Source organism: Miniopterus natalensis, chromosome 18, assembly GCF_054644295.1.
Source record: "Miniopterus natalensis isolate mMinNat1 chromosome 18, mMinNat1.hap1, whole genome shotgun sequence".
In the NCBI taxonomy this organism is placed as follows: domain Eukaryota; kingdom Metazoa; phylum Chordata; class Mammalia; order Chiroptera; family Miniopteridae; genus Miniopterus; species Miniopterus natalensis.
In genome coordinates, this window is record NC_142098.1 from 40448816 (window position 1) to 40469378 (window position 20563).

At 58.4% G+C, this 20563-nt stretch overlaps 2 protein-coding genes across 5 annotated transcripts; one reads left to right on the forward strand and one right to left on the reverse strand.

Moving 5' to 3' along the window:
- The first annotated feature begins 1797 nt into the window (after nt 1–1797).
- CNOT3 (CCR4-NOT transcription complex subunit 3) lies at nt 1798–17132 on the forward strand. 4 transcript variants are annotated; one of them, XM_087826920.1, is made up of 18 exons: nt 1798–2031; nt 5887–5964; nt 6069–6136; nt 6338–6412; nt 6555–6644; nt 6775–6903; nt 7004–7099; nt 8960–9182; nt 9278–9411; nt 9560–9616; nt 10913–11282; nt 11364–11487; nt 12290–12488; nt 14020–14119; nt 14210–14408; nt 14708–14840; nt 15429–15554; nt 16762–17132. In XM_087826920.1, the coding sequence occupies exons 2-18, from the start codon at nt 5940–5942 to the stop codon at nt 16858–16860; spliced, it is 2247 nt and encodes a 748-aa protein (XP_087683046.1). In that variant the 5' UTR covers nt 1798–2031; nt 5887–5939; the 3' UTR covers nt 16861–17132. The 4 variants fall into 4 exon arrangements, with proteins under 4 accessions (XP_087683046.1, XP_087683045.1, XP_087683048.1 ...); XM_087826919.1 differs by having other exon boundaries at nt 5890–5964; XM_087826922.1 differs by having other exon boundaries at nt 5890–5964; nt 8963–9182.
- LENG1 (leukocyte receptor cluster member 1) lies at nt 17090–20517 on the reverse strand. Its single transcript, XM_016217235.2, has 4 exons — nt 20278–20517; nt 18975–19154; nt 18067–18326; nt 17090–17384 (listed from the first exon to the last, which is right to left on the reverse strand). Exons 1-4 carry the CDS (start codon nt 20407–20409, stop codon nt 17171–17173), a joined length of 786 nt encoding a protein of 261 aa, XP_016072721.2. The 5' UTR covers nt 20410–20517; the 3' UTR covers nt 17090–17170.
- Between the last annotated feature and the right edge of the window lie 46 nt (nt 20518–20563).

Here is a 20563-nt window from a genome sequence, read left to right on the forward strand (position 1 = left end):
ATTCTATTTGTAGCCAAGTTTGAGAACCAATGTTCTCGATCTTTGCTACTCAAGGTACAAACTGTGGACCCTCTGGTCACCTGGGAACTTGTTAGAAAAGCATAATCTGGGACTCCTGGGTCAGAATCTGCATTTTAACCAACCCTCAAATGATTCCTAGGAAGTCGGAGAGGCACTGCCTCATCTAGGACCACCCTCTGTTTTCTGTTTTTTAATTTTTATTGATGGATTGATTTGCTTTTTAGAGAGAGAGGAAGGGGGAGAGAGAGAAACATGGACTTGCTGTTCTACTTATGCATTCATTACTTGATTTCTTGTGTGTGTCCTGACCCGGGTTCAAACCCGGAACGCTGGTGTATCATGATTACGCTCTAACGACAGCTGCCCAGCCGGGGCTAGGGCCCAGGCTTTAAATAGCAAAGCTCTACATCAAAACTACAGCTCTAACGAGCACAGTGCTCCCCTGGGAAGTGTGTAAAAGTACAAATCTCCGGGGCTGAGTGGACCTAAGCACGTTCCTCTTTTGCAAGCATGCTTTCCTCCCTCGTCACTGGTGATTCTGATCAGTTCTCACCTGCACTTACCTGACTTTCCTCCACCTACAGAAGACAGCTGATCTGGCTTCCAGTATTGATGGGCGTCAAGGAAAACACCGGTGCCTAGCGAGTCTCAACCAGTCACCCCTCCCACTCACTCACCCGTTCAGCAAAGGGTCACTCAGGGCCTCCCGCGGATGCAAACTCCGTCAGGAGAGAGTTGAGTAATTACGAAGGTGCGAGCGCCAGCTGCAGGGAACAGCGCCCACCTGGGCGCTCCGCTCGGGATGCCCGGGGAGTTCTCCTCCCATGAGATCCCGGAGCTGAGATCTTAAGGACCAGAAGCCGTCAGGGGGCAACCGCGGGAGGGCAGACGTCAGCTCGCCTGTCCCTTCCGCAGCGTCCCAACGACGAGGACCCGAGGATGTAGTTACCGGCCCGCAGCCGCGTTGCCCTCGGAGGCGGGACAAGCACTCCGGGCCTCCCCGGCCGCGCGCTAGGGATGCAGAAGGGTGCGCCCCGTTCCCAGGCCGGCTGCCCGCTGCGCCGGGCCGCACGGGCTGTAAGCGCGGGCGCTGCCCACTCGCTACCCTATTGGACGCTTGGCATGAGTGATAGCAGTCAGAGCCAACGAGGGGGAAGGGGTGGGCCCTCTGGCGCGGCTCCTCCGCCTGGCCAGGGAGATGTTTTGATTGGCAGATGACTTCAGCTTCGCAGGCACCTGTCCGTAGTCCATTAGGTACGCGGTCTTTAACTCCCACTCTGCACGCCTTCCTCCGCTTTCCCTACCCACTCCCAGGACCAGCCAATGGCTTCAGGATAGAATATTCCCTCCCAACCAATTAAAAATGGCTCTAAACTTGACGGACGACTTCCCTCCCCTGATAAGCCTAGCTCCTCCCCCCTGCCAATTGGTTTAGGAGAGGGGGGCGGGTGTATCCAATCAGCACAACACAGGCTCCTTGATTGACGTACGGGCCCTCGCGCTGGCGTGTTGTGCCTTGAGGCGGGAGGAGGAGGAACGGGGAGCAAACCTGAGCCAATCCTAGCAGCCTGCGCGAGAGGCCAATCGAACGCCGCGCCTTGGAAAAATTGCCCAATCGGCGAGAGGGGGCCGGCCGCATCACTGACAATGACCAGTAGGACGCGCCCGAAGGGCAAGAGCGACGTGCAGCGGGAGCAATGGCAGGCCTATATTCGGGGCTTGGGGGCGGGTCGGCGCCAGAGACGAGAAGAGAGGAGGGAGGTCTCCTCCGCCGCCGCCATCTTGGACCGGGCCCGTCAGCTTCCGCGGAGCCATCGGCAGACGCCGCGGCCTCCCTTGAGCCCCGACCCCGTCGTCAGAACAACCCCGGGCCCACTTTCCCCCACCCCACTTCCGCTCCGCGCCGCTATCGCGATAGCGCCCGGGCCCGGGGCGCGAGAAAAAGGCGGCGGGCGCTCGCCTCCCCCGCCTATCGCGATACGCTCCTCAGCGGCGGCGCCAGCTCCTGTGGTGAGAGCGTCAGGCTCGACTGGGCCGGACCCCTTCCCCTCCTCCCCCCGGCGCCGTCGACCGCCTTCCCCGCCTCCCCCGCCCCTGCGACACCGCCTCCTGTCGCGACATGGCCGCCCCCGCCTCCGCTCGGCCCCCGGGTGCCCAGCGCAGCGCGGGCTCGGGGCAGCGCGGCCCCAGCGTCCGCCGTCCGGGCCGTGCGCGCCCCTCCTCCCGCCGCTCCCTCCTCCGCGCCCCTCGGTGTCGCCCGCAGTCCGCCCGCGACCCCGGCCGCGCGTGGCGTCCGCGTCGGCCCCGCGGGGTGTGGGGTGTGAGCCGCGGGGCGAGGTGCCGCCCTTGCGCGTCGCCGTGTGGCTGCGGGCGCCGGGGGCTCAGGTGCAGGCCCCTGACCGGAGCCCCTTCTGGGCGGGGTGCCGCCTTCCCCCGGGTGAGGGGCTGCGAGCCCCCAGGACAGGGACCGCGGGCGGGCGCCCCGCGACATGCGCCCAGCGCGGGTGCCGCGGCTGCTCCTCGGAGACGGGGCGGGGATGAGCCCCCTGGACTGGGGACGCCGCTCACAGTTGGCGCCTCGGCGAGTCTCCACCAGTTTGCATGTAGTGCTCCCGTCCTAGTGAAAAGCCCCGAAGCCTCAGGCTGGGGAGGCAGGGCTGGCCCCGTGTCGCCCACCGGCCTCGGCGCCCACCCTGTGGTCTGGGTGTCTGCCCCTGGCTTTGCGGCTGGATCCAGACCCTGGGCTTCAGGGGCGGGCTCCTGCTGTCACTCGCACCTCGGGGTGGGTATGGTGTGGCCGCTTAGCTACCTTTGGTCTCAGGTACCTGCCTGGCCCCGTCTTGGTGACACCCCTTAAACTCCCACTTTCTCGGTGTGGTTAACGACCTCCCAGTGTGGGCGGGGCAAGCGCCCCTTCTTCTAAGTCTAGTACCTGCCCCTCGGTTCAGGGGCTGTCACCTCCGCCAAGGGTAGTTAGTGCTTCGGCCCTTTTGGTCCCGGTTTTCTGACACCTTCCTCCCCTGCCCTCGCCATGTAGGTTGTCATTTCCCCGGGTCTCAGGCTCGTAACCCGGTTCACATCAGTCCTTCCCTTGGGGTGTAGTCTTTCCCGGACGCAAGGATCCCCCCTCTGTGCTCTTGTAAAGCCCCTGGCTGTGGGCGTGTAAGCTTCCCGGCTATGAGGAGCCCCTCTTGGTGTCAGCAGCCCCAGAGGCGGGGTTCACACTCACCCACAGCCATGCTGCTGGAGCCCCAGGAGGATAAGGCTCCCTGGAGCTGTGAGGTGTGGGCTTTTGGGGCTAGGCTGTGCTCTTTCTCCAGAGTAAGGAATCTTTATGGAGTTGCCTCCCCCAGGGGTCGGCTCCCTGTCTTCCTTGGTATTGGCCCCTCTGTGCCTGTCCCTGCTGTGGGGCTAAGGACCCTCTCAGGTGTAGGTGCCCAGGGCTAGTGCTTCTGCCCTGCCATGATGTCTCCACAGGGGACTGATGCTCCTGCCCTCTATCCTGAGGCACAGGTTCCTTGCTGTGGGGTGGAAGGTGCCTGAGACTGGAGGGGGAGACCCCACTGTCTGTTGTCACTTTCCTTAGGACTAAAGATTCCTCTGGTGTACCCTTTCTCAGGTGGGATCCCCAGGACCTAACACACCTACCTACGGTGCAGAGGCTCGGGTCCTGTGTGGCAGCGCAGCAGCCTCCCAACATTACTCCCCAGGAGGCTGGAGCCCTCAGGGAGGGACCGCTTGGTGTTAGTCCCAGGACTCAGCCTTCTCCTCCTGCCCTACTCCTCTCAGGCCTTGGTGTGGTAGTGTCACCCCCACTCCCCTGGTGAAGTTTTGGGCACTCTTAGTTTGGGCCCTTTGTTTCGTGAGTGTTGGCTCTTGGGGTCTGGCGCACGGCTCGCCCACCCACCCTCGGTGTAGGCTCCTTAATTGTGGTGTGTGTCCTCTTGGACAAAGGACTCCCTTTGGTTAAGTCTCCTGGGCCAAGCTTCCCAGGTTCCTTGGCGCTGTTTGAGACCCCTTGCTGTCTGGGAGCAGGCATCCTGAGCACAGGTATCCTGAGCCTGTGGTGCCTTCCCTTCTCTGGAGGCACTGCCTTCTACATCACGCAATGTCCTGTGTGGGTCTCAGCTATGCCACTTTGAGGTTCTCTCTGAAACATCACCTCCCTGGGCTAGGACTCTTATTCCCCTGGCACCTTCTGACTCCTTCAGGACTTCTTGCTGCTACAGGCTGTCCCCCTCTCTGGGGGGGATCAATTCCCCTGGGCCAGCCATCCCAACCCCTCAGCCTGGGGACTTGGAGAAGGCACCCCCTCATGAAGTAGTGCAGTGCCTTGTTTAGGGGCATAAACGGGGTCCTGTCCCTTGGGGCGGAGGTAGGGAGCACATACTCTTGTGTGACATTCCTGTCCCCTCATCCCACCCCCAGGCAGCAAGAGGCTTTTCTGGATCAGGGTGTTAGAGCTAAGACTCATCCCTGCAACCTCAGTGTTGGGGTCTGGGCCCTCATATATACTTCTTATGTTGAGTCTCCTCTCTTCAACTATCTCCTGGGTCCTTTTTCTGGCTGCTTCGCCTTCCTGGAGCTGGTATTTCCCTTGGGCCAGGCTTGGGCCTCACCTTGGCATGTCAGCTGGCCCTGGGCTGCGAGTGTTGCCAGTTTTCTTGCTTGGCTTGTTGCAGAAGAGATTTGCCACACCCACCTACCACCATGCAGAGTGGGTCCCTGTGGAAGGACCAGTGCAGCCTCTTTGAGGTTGAGGGACCTGCCCTGTCTTTATGGGCCTCCGTCCTGGTCAAAGCCTGCTCTCTGGTAGAGGCCCCCTCTCTGGGGGGCAACCTCGCATAACCCTCCCTTTTAGAGATCCTGATCTCCCCTGGTCTTTATGTCGGCCCAAAGGTGTAGCTCCCCCTCCCCCAGGCAAAAGCTCCTGGTGACTCTCTTGGGACCTCAGTTCCCTCTTGGTCACCTGTAACTCCCTTAGGGTGAAGATGCCCCTCTTTGAGTGCTGGGTGCTTGCCCTGACGGTTTGTGTTTCCGAGTCTACATTACCGGTGCTCTGATATGTAACTCCTTCGTACGTGCAGATAGCTCCTCTCAGCGAAGGTCCCCTTTCACCTTCTGAAACTCGTCTTCTGAAGAGTTTTCTCCTCCCAGCCTCTCGAGTCATGCCACCTGCCCCCAGACATCCAGCCCTTCTTGGTATCCACCCCTTTGGGTTTGGGGTATTATTTCCTTTGATTTCAGGGTTTGCTCCGGGATAAACTTTTTCACGTTCTAAGGCTCTCTCTACTTGGGACCCAGCCCTGTCAGTTTGGGTGGGTTTAGCTCTTCAAACTTATAGGCATTTCTATCCCCTACCTCCTCTCTGTCCCTTACAGTTCACACACCCCCAATATCAGACCCTTCTTTGGGAGGTGCACCTATTTTTTGTCTCCTTACTTGGCTGAGAGTAGCCTCTTAGGTGTTAGGATCTAGTCACCTGTATCCTCTACCCCTCGATAGAAAGTGAGGTCTCCACGTCTCGTACCTTCGTCCCTAGCAGTCAGTTGTGTGCTGCATGGCTTTCTCCTGCTCTGATTAATCCTTTTTTGAGTGCCCCATGCTCTAGGAATTTTCCATTTCCTAGGTCAGACGTACACAAAAAGTGTATCTATTTTCTCATTTCAACAAAGTTCCAGAGTGTTGTTAGCCAGACCCAGTGCTGGGCAATCAAGGCAGCAATCAAGGGCCAGGTCCTTGTCATCAGAGTAGATGCATCTTCCCTGTACCATCCTGTGCACCCACCTCTTCCCAGCCTCTTTCTTGTCTCTGTGTTTGCACCAGCCAGAGAATGAATGTGCATTCCTTCCCCATCTCTCCCAGCAGCGTCCGTCTCCAAGAGAGTATGAAGAGAGTGCGTCTGTAGGGCAGGGAAGATGGCGGACAAGCGAAAACTCCAAGGTACTTGGTGACTGCCCACTGCCTGTGCCATGTGCCCTCAGAACTCCTCTTTGGGTGCCAGCTGCCTCGGCAGGTGCTCACTGCCTTCCTTCCTTCCTGGCCAGGTGAGATTGATCGCTGCCTCAAGAAGGTGTCCGAGGGCGTTGAGCAGTTTGAAGACATTTGGCAGAAGGTACAGGGTCTGGACCCTAAGAAACTGGGTCTCCAGGGAGGAGGTTCAGGGTGTCTGGTGTAGACCAGGGAGAGGGGATGCTGAGGACCTCAGGGAAGCAGCCTGTAGATGGATTGTGGGGTGTCCCCAGAGTCCTCAGCACACACAAACGGGCACTAGGGCAGCCAGTCCCACACTGATGTGCATTCTCTCCACCCTCAGCTCCACAATGCAGCCAACGCGAACCAGAAAGAAAAGTATGAGGCTGACCTAAAGAAGGAGATTAAGAAGCTTCAAGTGAGGGGCTGGGGGCCTGGACACCTGTGTCCTGAGGGTGGCAGGATGGGGAGAGTGGACTATTGGGTCCCAGGGAGAGGAGGGCTGGAGGCCTCAGTGCCTGGGACCTGAGGCAGTCTGACTGTCTTGCTTTTCCCTTCAGCGGCTGAGGGACCAGATCAAGACATGGGTAGCGTCCAACGAGATCAAGGACAAGAGGCAGCTCATAGACAACCGCAAACTCATTGAGACGGTAGGAGCCCAGGGCCTGGCATCTGAGAGGTGGGAGGGCCCCCAGAGGTCCTGAAAAGATAAGGCCTCTGCACCAAAGGAAGGGGACAGGCATCAGGCTGGAAGCCCTTTGCCAACTGCACTCTCCACAGCAAATGGAACGGTTCAAAGTTGTGGAGCGAGAGACCAAAACCAAAGCCTACAGCAAGGAGGGCCTGGGCCTGGCGCAGAAGGTGGACCCCGCCCAGAAGGAGAAGGAGGAGGTTGGCCAGTGGCTCACGGTGAGTCGGGCAGAGAAGGGGAGGTAACCTTGGGGCCCTGACACCCTGGCATCTAAGGGGATGCTGGCTGACCCTCTGCCTTTCCTTCCTTATTCCCTAGAACACAATCGACACCCTAAACATGCAGGTGGACCAGTTTGAGAGCGAAGTGGAGTCACTGTCAGTGCAGACACGCAAGAAGAAGGGCGACAAGGATGTGAGTGGGGCCAGCACCCATAGGGTCAGGTGGGCTGGCTGGTGGGCTCAGGGGTCCAGTGGCGGGGTTGGAGGACACAGCTGACTTGGGCTGGTGCAGGGAGGAGGTGAGGCAGTCTTGGGTCCTGTCTAGGTGAATGGTGGGGACGTCAAGGAGAAGGAGCAGTTTCAGGAGAAGGTGCAGAGTTCTTCCAGCTCACAGAGTACGTGTGAGACCCAGTGGACACCCAGGGAGGGAGGTCCAGCAGCTGAAGCTGTGGCCTCATAGCACTTAGAGGGCCCCTGGTCCTAAGAAGAGGACAGTGGGTACAGATAAGGCGGGACCTGAAAAAACAGTTCATTTGGCCGGAGGAGAAGTGAGGTCTGGGACAAAGCCAGATGTTCGGTACTCCAATCCCCAAAATGCAGCAGGTTTTGAGTAGGTTGTAGGCTGTAGATTGTGAGTTCACAAGGCTGCACACCATGTACTTGTTGGCACAGGAAATACAGGGAACAGAGTTGGGTCCTCAGGAAACTGGCACTCAGGGGGATGGCCTGGGGAGAGGGAGGTATGCCAGAAATGGGCGCCTGAGCCTGAGGGCTCTGGGAACCCGGCTTGAAGGGGATATAGAGTCACCTGCTGAGTAATGTTTGGTTGATGACAGACTGTAAAAGATGGTGGTCCCGTGAGATTGTAATGGGTTATAAGCAAAAAGTTTGCTGTGATATTTAAAGGAAAGGCTGGATCTGACTTCAATGTTGAACTTACTGCCTGAGCCAGGTGGTTTAAATGAGCATGCTGTTTTCCTGCCCTGTGTGGGGAGTGGGCTCGGGAGGAGGGGCTCCCGGGAGCCTGTCCCCTGCCTGCACCTGCACACGCAGGCACACACTTGTGTATACACACTTCCCTTTGCTCCTGGTTCTTTTTCTTCCTTTATATTGTTTCTCATCTCCAGCTTTGTCTCTCTGGGTCTTTAGATTCCTTCTTTCCCCGTCTTTTCCTCCTTCCGTTCTAATATCTACCTGCCTCCATCCACAGCGCTCCCCCTGCACCTCCAATACATGCACACACACGCACACGCACACTTGATTGTTTTCTGGATATGTTTAGGTACACGAATGTCTTCGTGGTGTTACAGTTGGTATAGTACTTAGTACAGCGATGTGCTGTACAGTTGCTCGCCTTGGGGCACTAGGCTGTACCAGGCAGCCTGGATGTGTAGTAGGTCATACATTCCTGGTCTAGGCAAATGCCTCTGTGATGGTCACACAACAGCAAAGTTTCCTGACGACACATTTCTCAGAACAGGTCCCTGTTGTTGAGTGATGCGTGGGGTTAAAACTGGGCCTGAGGTGTCACATCCTAAAGGGAATTGGGGCCTTGAGAGGAGTAGGTACCTGAAGTGACTAGGAGCCAGGCTTCAGAATCTGGGCTCCTTAGGGAGACACAGCTAGGGTGGGGGGCATGGCCATGATGAGGGCTGTGATGATTGTAAACTGCAAACTCCCTTGAGGTCACCATTATTATTTTCAGAGCTAGACAGGGGGTGAGTGTGTGTTTCTGTATCCCAGAAGGTAGTCGAGCCACCAGGGGGCTCAACAGAGGTAGGAGGTCGAGGCAGTCACAGGAGGCACATGGGGGGGAGGCCAAGGGGTTGGGAGGCACAGGGATCCCTGAGTCCTCTCCAGGTTTGCTGGGACATCTAGGGCAGCTGTGGGATCCCTGAGTGGTCAGGGCGGGCAGACTCCACACTGTCCCCACCGGGAGGGCCCTGAGTGGAGCCTCTGGTGTGCAGGGGGTCGGGGACTGAGGATGGGTTCTGTGGGGCAGGAGGGTCGGGCGGCGCCCTGCAGCCCCTGAGCCTGGCCCTGGGCTCGCCAGCAGAAGCAGGACCGGATTGAGGGCCTAAAGCGGCACATCGAGAAGCACCGCTACCACGTGCGCATGCTGGAGACCATTCTGCGCATGCTGGACAATGACTCCATCCTGGTGGACGCCATCCGCAAGATCAAGGACGATGTGGAGTACTACGTCGACTCCTCCCAGGACCCCGACTTTGAGGAGAATGAGTTCCTCTATGACGACCTGGACCTCGAGGACATTCGTGAGGCCCAGGGGTGACCTGCGTGTGCAGGGCGGTGGGGGCTGGGCAGGAGGGCATCCCAGCCAGCTCAGTACGCCCCTCCCCTGCCCCAACAGCACAGGCGCTGGTCGCCACCTCCCCCCCCAGCCACAGTCACATGGAGGATGAGATCTTCAACCAGTCAAGCAGCACACCCACCTCTACCACCTCCAGCTCGCCCATCCCACCTAGCCCGGCCAACTGCACCACGGTGAGGCCCAGGGTCCCAGCCCGAGGACATGGAGGCTAGGTCTCAGAAACGGCCTGTGGGAGGGTGATGGGGGAAGTGAGGACCTCAGCCTCCAGGGTCTGGGCCCTAGAGGTCACATAGGTTTCTGATTGTGCCTCTCCCACCCCAGGAAAACTCTGAAGATGACAAGAAGAGGGGACGCTCGACAGATAGTGAAGTCAGCCAGGTGGGTCTGATGGGCATGTCACTTGCTCATTCTTTAGTTCCCAAAGGTGTACTGAGGCCTGAGTATGGCTACAGTGCAGGGCTTCAGGAACAGGCAGCCCTGAGGGAGGCCTGAGGGGCAGGCAGATCAGTGCTGTGGCCCAGGGCACCGCCCCTAGCCTAGGTGGTCAGAAGCTGTTCTGGAGGGGCATATCTGCCCTGGGTGTTAGAGGAAGACGAGCTTGCCCAGTGGGGAAAGGTGGACATTCCTGGGCGAGGTGTAGTGGCAGGTAACACAGGCGAGTCGTCAGTGAAAGCCAAACGTGTCATAAGGTGAGCCTGGCCAGGTGTGTGGGGCTGGCTGTGAGCGCAGGGCCTAGGATGGTCAGGCTGAGGGTCAGACCCTGTGTGCCGCTCCGAAAGGGCCCAACCAGCCTGAGACATGCTAGGTCAAGTCAGGCAGGTTTCCTTTCTTTGGGAGGTTCTCGGTCTTTGGCTGCACTGTGATGGATCTTGTGAGTTTCCCAGAGGTGTAGCGCTTATTAGAATTTCTTCTTCCCCCTTGTGAACCTTGTGAATCATTAGCACCTCTCAGGACGGGAGCACACCTCGGGAAATGCTGCTTAAGGTGTTATCTTTAGGCAGGTGTGGAGCAGACCTGAAGGCCCTCTATGGGCTGATGAAAGGGCTGGTCCCTGGGCCCCTGAGGTGGGAGGTGGTGAGGCTGGTGTGGGACCCTGGTGAGCAGGCGCGGTGCCAGGCAAGAGTCAGCCATGAGTCCCGCTTGAAGTGGGTGAGCCCGAGGTGCCTGTGGGGCATCAGGATGGCAGACCAAGGTGGCCAAGAGGATTTTCTTCCAGCAGCTCCACCTCGGGTGCTGTGGGCATGTTACTGGCCTGCTTTCTGGGGTGTTGCTCATTAACACCCACCATGCTTTAGTGACCCTTTATGTGATGTTTGGAATTATTGTCTAGTGTTCAGCTTTCTTTTTTCTTTTGGACTCTGGGCTGATTCCATCTAACCTCAGACTGAAGCTATTTAGGGGTTCCCACTACACCCCTGTTGTGGACATAGGGTTTCTCCTGCTGAAACCTCAGCTGTGTGTCAGATCCCTCTGGCTGAGGGGACATTGTGGGGACTTGTTCAGGCAGGATGGGAAACACTGGGTTGGGTTAGGGGTGCATCAGTGTTTTAAGCATGAAGGTGGCGATTGAAGCCATGAGGGTGAAGTCAGCTGGGCCCCAGGAAGGGTGTACAGGAGGCTCGGCATCCCTGCTAGCCCTCTGGGTCCTGACCTTCTTCTCTCTCCCACCTGCAGTCTCCAGCCAAAAACGGCTCCAAGCCAGTCCACAGCAGCCAGCACCCTCAATCCCCAGCTGTGCCTCCCAGCTACCCACCCGGCCCCCCACCTGCCACCTCTGCCCTGAGCACCACCCCTGGCAACAATGGGGCCCCCGCCCCAGCAGCACCTCCAAGTGCCCTGGGTCCCAAGGCCAGCCCAGCTCCCAGCCACAACTCGGGCACCCCAGCCCCCTATGCCCAGGCTGTGGCCCCACCAGCCTCCAGCGGGCCTAGCGCCACCCAGCCCCGGCCCCCCAGCGTCCAGCCCGGTGGGGGAGGTGGGGGAGGCAGCAGCAGCAGTAACAGCAGTGGAGGTGGAGGTGCCGGCAAACAAAACGGTGCCACCAGTAAGTGGAGGGGCAACTGGGGGGCAGGGGGTCCTGGGGTAGCCATTGGTGGCCCCTTTCATCTCCTCTTCCTTTCCCCAGGTTACAGCTCAGTCGTGGCAGACAGCCCAGCAGAGGTGGCTCTCAGCAGCAGTGGGGGCAGCAACGCCAGCAGCCAGGCTCTGGGCCCCCCATCTGGCCCCCACAACCCACCCACCAGCACCTCGTGAGTGTCTGGCCTCCACAGGGTTGGGGACAGGCTGTGTCTGGCACACACAGTCACAGGGAACCCCTCTCTGGCCAGTCACGCAGACAGGCCCTGCCCTGCTGAGTGGGACTCCCCCATGAGCTGTATTCCACCTCTTTCCATCTAGGACGCTGTGCCCTTTGCAGTGTACAGCATCCCTCATCTGATTGGGGTTGTTCTCAGCCCCACACACCCCCTTGGGCACTCTGACTTCCACTTTCCCAGAAGAGCTCTTGTTTGGCCCCCGCCCCCCATTTTCTGTTCCCTGCCCCAGGGTCCCCTGACTCCATGAAGGGCTCCATGTCTGCTTTTCAGAGTAAAAGACCCCAAAGCCCTCCTTCCAGTCCCAGACCACCCCCTACTGGGTCCCCGATGCCCGGAACAATGACCCACAAGAGAGCTTACTCTCATGGTTGGGACCTAGGAAAGGCCTGCTCCCAGACACCTCAGTCCTGGCTCTGGGTGGGCTCCCAAGGGGAGGGCACCTGCTGAGGCATCCTGTTTTGTGTTTGGAACATCGCTCTCACACCTTCCTCCATGGACTATTCCAGAAGGCTGACCTGTTTCCTAGTAAATTTCAGCTAGGTTCCTTGGAGCATCCGGAGTCCTCTTTCCCACCTCACAGCTCTTTTTTTGCCCAGAGTCCTTCCCTCCCATCTGTGTCCCTTGTGGATCCTGTCTGCTGGCCTTCTCTCTGTTTTGACCCCTTCCCTTTATCACCCTTCCTGTCCATCTCACCCTTGAGGACACTCTTATGAGCCCACTCTTGTCCCCTTTCCAGGAAGGAACCCAGTACAGCTGCCCCAGCAGGTGCTGGGGGTGTGGCCCCAGGCTCAGGGAACAACGCTGGGGGACCCAGCCTTCTGGTGCCACTTCCTGTGAACCCTCCCAGTTCCCCGACACCCAACTTCAGTGATGCCAAGGCAGCTGGCACCCTCCTCAACGGACCCCCGCAGTTCAGTGCCGCCCCAGAGATCAAGGTGGGTGTAGAGCCTGTGTGTCCTGCCCCTGCCAGCCTTGCCCCAGACCTTCACTCACCCTCCTTCCCCCCACCTCCACTCCTCACACTCTTGTCACTGGCTTTCTTTCTGGTCTTTCCCTGCCGCCCACACCCTCACCTTGTCTCTGAGTCTCTCCATCATACCCCAGCTGTCTCCTTCCCTGGGCCTTCCCCTGGCTCCTGGTGGTCCTTGCTCACCTGCTGTCTGCTCTCTGGGTGCCCACTGCCACCTCTCCCTCTAGTTCTATGTTTCCATTTTCCTAAGACGCATTGTACTTTGTTCATACAAACCACTGCCCAGCTCACTGCCCTCCTGTCCCCTTGAAGAAGTCATCTAAGTTGAGAAAAGGCTTGGTGATGTCTGCTCAGGGCCAGTTTGTGCCTAGTGATTGCACCCAGTTCCCACCTTCTGTGCAGAGAGCAGAGCCTTCTGGACTGGGAATGTCCAGGTGCGCCAAGGGTGCTCTGGACCCATGTGGTATATCTGGTTTAACCTGTGGAGATGGCCCTGCAAGGCCTCTTGGGGGTTGTATCTAAGTGGGGGACCCAAATAGGGCAGGTGGGGTCACAGTGGCAGGAAATGCTGATGGAGGAAGAAGTGGGTGTCTGTGCTGGACTTCTAGGTGGGCTGGTGTCGGGATTCAGCAGAGAGAGGAAGAAAGGGGCATACCCTCTGCAGAAGGGGGTACAGGCTGGCTGATGGGCAGGATGATGGGGTGTCACCAGAGAGGGCAGGGGGTCCTGATGTCCAGGGTCTAAAATGGCATCAGCAGGACATGGGCTTTCTGGGCCCTGAATATTAAACCTGGTTCCACGGGGCAGTGCAAGTGCCTGACTAGGTCCAAGTCCGCATTGCCCTCTCTTCCTCCCTTCACCTGTCATCATGTGAGACATTGCTTGGGGGCTAGTAGCCCTCTCTTGGAAGCTCGGCCCAGAGTGAGCACTCACACTGAGAGGTACAAAAGACAGGAAGTTCGCGTGTGTTCATGTTTCTGGAGCAGGGTCAGCAGCTGTGAGGTTCCCAAAAGGGAACGAGTGCTGGGGTGAGTGGTGGGAGACTTGGGAAAGTTTTGAGTGGTGAAAGGACAGAAACACATGGTGGAGAGGTCCCCATGCGCCCAGGGAAGACAGGATGGAGAGGGTACTATGAAGGTCTGGTGGGCGAGGACAGGTGGGCTGTGGGTGTGGAGGGATGTGCTGGCAGAAGTGGCTCCTGGAGTTGATAGGAGTGGTGTTGCCCATGCAGTGGCAGGTGGTTTGTCCTCTGCCTGCCCCATCCTGAATATTGTGTCTGTGACATCTGCACAGGTACTCTCCTACCTGGCAAGCCCCACACTTACCAGGCACACCCTACTCTTAGGTGCTTCTGTGTCATTCCCCCCAGTTAGGAGCCATGGTGAACAGTCTTACACCAACAGCCTGGGTTTTACTGCCCTCCCCCAGAGCAGGTGAGGGTGCTGGGCCTCTGAATCCCTCTGTCCCAGGGCCTGAGGCACTTTTTCCCTCCCCAGGCCCCTGAGCCCCTGAGCTCCCTGAAGTCCATGGCAGAACGGGCAGCTCTCAGCTCCGCAATTGAGGACCCAGTGCCAACGCTGCACCTGACTGAGCGAGGTGAGGGTCCAGGTGCAGTGGGGGTAGCTTAGGGAGGAAGGGTGCCCCACCCAATCTCATCCAAGGGCCTGCCCTTGCCTGTCCCTACAGACATCATCCTGAGCAGCACAGCAGCTCCTCCAGCCTCAGCACAGCCGCCCCTACAGCTTTCGGAAGTGAACATACCGTTGTCCCTGGGGGTGTGTCCACTGGGGCCTGTGCCCCTCACCAAGGAGCAGCTCTACCAGCAGGCCATGGAAGAGGCTGCCTGGCACCATATGCCCCACCCCTCAGACTCTGAGCGGATCAGGTGAGGGGCTGCAGGGAGGGGGACCAGAGTCTAGGGAAGAGGCTGCAGTGGAGATCTGGTTCCCCGGTCTTGAGACTATATAAAGCTTGCTGGGCACCTGACTTGGGGCTCTCCACAGTAGGTGGGGACTGAGGGGTTCAATGTTGGGATGATCAGGTGACCAAGATGCTCCCACTGATCCATGAGTGGTGGGGAGACAGGGAGACCGAGGCCAGGCCAGGGGGTGGCCTTCCGCCACCCTTGATACAGGAGGGGCGGCAGGCACTGGCACTGGCACTAACAAACCCGGTCCCCCACAGACAGTACCTCCCCCGGAACCCCTGCCCGACGCCCCCCTACCACCACCAGATGCCACCCCCACACTCGGACACCGTGGAGTTCTACCAGCGCCTGTCCACTGAGACGCTCTTCTTCATCTTCTACTATCTGGAGGTACAGCAGGGCCCCCGGGGCAGCCTCGGGCCCCCCGGCTTCGCCGCCACCGCCGCCGTCCCCCCTCGGGCTGGAGGGGTGAGGTGGGTGCCCCACTGCGGCCACCGGGACCGCACCCCTCCCCATCCCCCAGTCCTGGGCCCCCTCAAACCAAACCTGTCCCTGTCCCCAGTTGAGCACAGGGGTATCAGAATGGCTGAGTTGCCCCACTTCCAGTGCCTGTCCTGTTTAGCTGTCCCTGCAGGCTGCTCACTAGCACTGGGGCAGCCTCTGTGTGACCCGGGCATCATGAATAACCTCTGCCCTCATCCCCCCTGGGAAACTTTCTAGGCTGCCTCCTCTGAGCACTCCTCATGCCTTAGCTTCTCTTCCTCTCAAAGCTTCTCTGGAAGCACTTCCCACCTCCCGTCTCACTTTCCTTCTGACCGGCACTGGTATGTTTTGTGCCCCTACCCAGCTCCAGTTGGAGAGTCTGGCCCATCCTCAGTCTGTGGCGGGGCCTGGGTCAGCCCTGATGCCCTGCCTGTCCCCCTTGTCCCTCCCACTTGGGGGGCCCCCTGATCCCCTGCTGTGCCCTTCCTCCCCCAGGGCACAAAGGCACAGTACCTGGCAGCCAAGGCCCTGAAGAAGCAGTCGTGGCGGTTCCACACCAAGTACATGATGTGGTTCCAGAGGCATGAGGAGCCCAAGACCATCACTGATGAGTTTGAGCAGGTGAGGCCCCTCCCCAAGCCCTTCCCCCTTCCCCACCACTTTTAGCCAGCTCATCTGGGATCTGTCTTGTCATTCATCACTTATCCAACTCCTAGTCATCCCGTAGATCCTGGCCTAAATGTCCCTTCCTTGGAGGAGCCACCCACAGCCACACAGCCCGTGTGCCTGTCTGCTGGCACAGTGGGGTGTGTGGTGTCTCCCACCCAAGACCACACTGCACAGCAGAGGCCTTGACAGCCCCCTTCCTGCATGTCCTCAGAACTCGGCAAATATGATAGGGGAGCTGTTCTTTTTTAAGTGACCTTCTACAGTTCCAATTGTTTGATTGGACGAAGGACTACCTGGGTTTGAACCCACTTCTAGCTGGGTGACCTTGGCAAGGCACGTAAACCTGTTGCCATTTCTGTTTTCTGTAAGAACGGGGTGACAGGACCCACCTTACACAGTTGTGAGGATTAAACAAGTTAATCACACATACGTACTTAATGGTGTGTGCCATGCAGTGCCACAGGCGTGTGGTATGTTGTTCAGAGTACTTTTAGTTGGTTCCACATTGCTTTTTCCACCAGTCATCTGCCTGATGCAAGCACTGAACAAGGTCCTTGTCCTCAGAGAACTCAGTCCGCTCCCCTCGGTTCTTACAGGTTCTTTGAAGCATTTCAGCCGTTCAGAACCCAGCCCCATTCCCACTGTGCCTTCTCTGACACTACAGACCTCCCGTTCCCTCCTGGTTGGGCCCAAAGTAATCCGCCAAGTTAGTGTATTTCCAGGCACCACTCCTTCAGAAAGCCCCATACGCTGTCACCATAAACGTCTGTCCCGTAGACAGCCTGTTCTGTTTCTAGCGGGGCCATGGCCTCGAGGGGTTGGTGAAGATGCAGTGCTAGCACACGTCACTACTCGGCACCTGAGCCGTGCTCTAAAGCCACAGCCATCCTGAGAAGCACGAGAACTTCACAGACGTGCCCGGGCCTCGGCCCAGCTCTGGCACGTGACCTCTGCACCTCTCTCAGTTTCCACTAAAGCGGGTGTGATAACCTTTCCTACCTGAGAAGAGCAAGGCCAGGGCGGAGTGAGACGGCGCACACATGCAGGGCCTGGTGCCTGGCACCTGGCACACCCATGGCCCTAAGAACAGTCCCCTTTGTCTATCGATTGGGCCCAGCACCTCCTCGTCCACTCACTGACCGCCTTCTCCCCCGGCCAGGGCACCTACATCTACTTTGACTACGAGAAGTGGGGCCAGCGGAAGAAGGAAGGCTTCACCTTTGAGTACCGCTACCTGGAGGACCGGGACCTCCAGTGACACCGGCCCCTCCCTTCACCCTCCCCTCCCCCAGCATGCTGATCCCCTGCCCAGGTGAGGGCTCTGCCCTGGAAGATGGGGAGGCCCCAGGCCATGGGGCAGCCCCCTCCCCCAGGAAGCAAGGAGGGGCCGGGAGGTTTTCTCTTCCTCTCAGCCCCACCCTGGGGGCCTGGGGGCAAGGGCTGCCCCCCCTCCCCTCTCCAGTGAGGGACATTTTTTGGTAAACCTATTTTCATTTTGGAAAATATTTATGAATAAATAGTTTTATATGACGGCTGGCAGCAGCAGCCTCTCCTATACCCCTCAGGAGTCAGTGAGCCAGAGGAGGGTCCTGCCAGCGGGGGCGCCGGGCCAGCTGGGGGTTGAACTGGGAGTTGTACCGCCTCCGCCGATCATCTGTCTCTTCTGGCTGCTCCTCCTGGGGTGCCCCCCCTCGGACCCGGGCCAGTAGGGCCTCCGCCCGTGCCCGCTCAGCCGCTTCCCTCCGAAGGCGTTCAGCTCGAAGCTGGTCCAGGGATGGGGACCTGGGGAAAGAAGAGTCAGGTTAGAAAGCTGGTAGCCCTGGGAGGCCCCAGCCTCCCGAGAGGGAGCTGCCACCTGGACCCCCTGCCTGCATCTGACATGCTCCTGGCCTTGGTGCCTGGAGCCCCTGGGACCAGGAAGCTGGCCTCAGGCCAGGGGCAAAGATCTGCACCTCCCTTTCTGGTCCCAGTCTCAACAATCAGGTGCACCTTCAGATTAAGAAAGCCCGCTGTTAATCAGCTGTGTGGCACTGAGCACACACTGGGCCTCTCTTGGCTTCAGTTTCCCCTTCTGTAGGAGGATGCTGGTCAGTACTACTCTTCTATGCTTGGGTCTGCCGTCTTAACTCCATGGTTCTCAAACTCTGGTCTCTCAAAACTCCAGGACCCCGCAGAGCTTCCATGTCTGTGGGTTTTATGTTAACATTCAGCACATTAGAAGTGAAAACAGATCTTGGAAACAAGTATGTCCCACTAGCCATCCGAGCAGCAGAACCTTCCCACATCTCCAAAACCTCCGTTGCAACTTGAGGATGGATATGAAAAGCTAAAAGGTGTTGCTATGGGCTTGACCTTGCCAAGTTCCTGAAGGGGTGTCAGGACCCCAGGGTCACTGAGAACCATGTCTCTGCCCAGCCAGCCCATCCCAGTTCCACCTCTGCGCCCACTCGGGCTTCCTCCTCACTCTTTGGGCCGCTGTTTCTCAGACGCCTCTTCCTTTCTGCTGTGTCTGCCATGGTCACCACTGTGCCTTCTCTTCTTCCCCAAATGCTTCTGCATCTCCAGCAGAGGGTCCAGACGGTTCTTGATCTTCACATCTGGTCCTGGGCCGGGTGGGGGGGCCCTTCGATCTGGAGGCAGCTGGTACCAAGGGGGCTGAGTCTGGGCTTCTGCTGCACTCTGGCCCAGGTATGTCAGGATGCCCAGAGCTTTCTCCTGCCTCTCCTGAGGGGGACAGGAAACATGGAAGGTTGTCAAGTTTGTCTCCCCTCAGGGAGCCCTGGGTGTGACAACGGACACCATGGCTGGGAAGCCATTCATCCAACAAGTACTGAGGGCCTGTCATGAACCAGCTCTGCCAGACACTGGGGACACAGGAGGCCAACACACATAGGGGTCTGCACTGGGGTGCGGTGGTGGCTCTAACAGAAAGCATGGGGGGAGAGTTATTTTAGGATTCAAAAGGCAGGCATCTTTGGGGATATAAAAATCTGATAAAAGCCAAGCAAGGCTGAGAAGTGATTGAGGTAGGGGGAGGGCAAATTCACCTGAGGGCAGGTTAGTGACAGGATCTGATTTACATTTTACAAAGCTCCTACACCCTTCCCAGACCCCTCCCCTAGAGTCTTGATATCAGGTTAAAGAACTGATGGGTCTGTACCTGCAGCCTCAGAGTTGGGGTGGGGGAGGCTCCAGCTTCCACTTCTAGGCCCCTGCAGGCCCAGATGGCTGTAACCAGCACTTGAGAGCTGTTCTGGGTATAGACTCACTTAATCCCCACCTGTTCTCTAAGCTCCTGTTGGCGCCTGAGGGCAGAGTGCTCCCTCCACCCAGGTACATCCGAGACTGAGGAAGCCTGCTAGAGGGGCTTACTTTCTCCTGGCGCTTTTCTTCCTCGTACTCTTTGTTGCTTCTGGTCACCCCTTTCCCTTCCTCCAGCAGCTCCCGAAACAGGTCCACAGGGCCAGAACTCGGGGCTCCTGTGTCTGCTGCTTCGAGCTCAGGTAGTGAGTTCTGATGCCTGGCTTTTTTCCGTAGGAATTCTGTGCGGGCCTGGGGGAAAAGAAAGTTATAGGCAAAACATTCAGAACCTTGTGATCCAAGGAATCGTGAATCTGGTATCAGCCACAGAGAACTGCATGGTGCTAGGAAGGAAGGAGGGACACTGGGAACCCAGAAGAGGCACCTGTACCAGCCTGGGGGTAGAGAGGGGAAATGAGGTGCTGCCGGGGTTGGTAAGGCGCCTTTCAAACAACATACCAGAGGGTTTCCCAGTCGGTGACACAACAGACAACTATGAAGGCAGCCAAAACATGTATCGGGACCGGTGATCTAAGTTCTAGGCGGGGCTCCAAGTCACTACCCCAGTTGAATTTTTGTTTATTGTTTGTTTCTTGTTTTAGAGAGGGAGAGATACCTTGATTTGTTGTTCCACTTATTTATGCATTCACTGGTCGCTGCTTGTATGTGCCCTGACAAGGGATCGAACCCACAACCTTGGCATATAGGGGACAATGCTGAAAACAACTGAACTACCCAGCCAGGGCCCCCAGTCGATTTTCACTCTACTGAAATGTGAATTTAAAAAGCCCAGACTACCTCCCAGCCAGTGCCGAGGACCAGATTAGCTAGCTAAAGGACTGACCGCCAGGTGTAGACCAAACAGGTGAGGAGAGCGTCTGATGCGCGTGTGTGGACGGGGCAGTGCAAAGCGCTCCCCCACCGAGCGGCCTTGGCTTGTGCCCCGTCACTCCACTGCGGCGTCCTCTCTGAAGCCATCTCTCTCCTCTGCACCACGGGGCCGAGTGACAGCGCCCCTCTAACAACGAACGGTGCCGGAGGGGCGTCGCGAGTCAAGCGCTCCGCGGGGCGAGCATCCAGTAGGCGCTCAATACATACACTGCGCAAGCAAACTACAAAGTGGTCCGAGCTTCCTAGGACTGCCCAGGGGCTCCTTTATTCATAAGCGCCCACTCTGCCAGGCACCGCTCTGGCCTCGCGAAAAACAGAAGCGGAAGAAACGAGGTCCAGGGAGGTTCCGCGGTGACCGTCACTCGGGCGCATTCGGCTGGGCACCTAATTCCGCGCAGGACGCACTGCGCCTGCGCGCCGCCCCACTTCCGGGGCGCCTGCGCGCTGGGTCCAGGAGCACCGCCCGGCCGCTTTCGGAGCCTACCTCTTGCTGAGCGAGCAGCACCCTCCGCTCACGCTCTTTCTCCTCCTCCCGGGCCTGGGCCTCGTCACGTCGCACGCGGGCGACATTGTCCTTGTTCCGGACGTGCCAACTCTTCTTGGGCAAGATGTTCATGGCGCCGTGACGTCCACAGACTGGCAGACCCGCCCCCTAGCACTTCCGACTGGAGACAGGAAGCCCCTCCCTGTTATTCCCGCCCCGGCCACGGATTGGTCCTGGACTAATTGACCCAACGCGTCGAATCACGCGTGGCGTCTCCTAGCGACCG

Coding starts and splice junctions, on each gene's coding strand:
- CNOT3 (XM_087826920.1), top strand. CDS start 5,940: ATGGCGGACAAGCGAAAACTCCAAG. Junction 6,904..7,003: donor AGGTTGGCCAGTGGCTCACG/GTGAGTCGGGCA, acceptor CTTATTCCCTAG/AACACAATCGACACCCTAAA. Junction 11,488..12,289: donor AACCCACCCACCAGCACCTC/GTGAGTGTCTGG, acceptor TCCCCTTTCCAG/GAAGGAACCCAGTACAGCTG.
- LENG1 (XM_016217235.2), bottom strand. CDS start 20,409: ATGAACATCTTGCCCAAGAAGAGTTGGCACGTCCGGAACAAGGACAAT. Junction 19,155..20,277: donor TGCTGCTCGCTCAGCAAGAG/GTAGGCTCCGAA, acceptor CTTTTCCCCCAG/GCCCGCACAGAATTCCTACG. Junction 17,385..18,066: donor GAGAAACAGCGGCCCAAAGA/GTGAGGAGGAAG, acceptor TTCTTTCCCCAG/GTCCCCATCCCTGGACCAGC.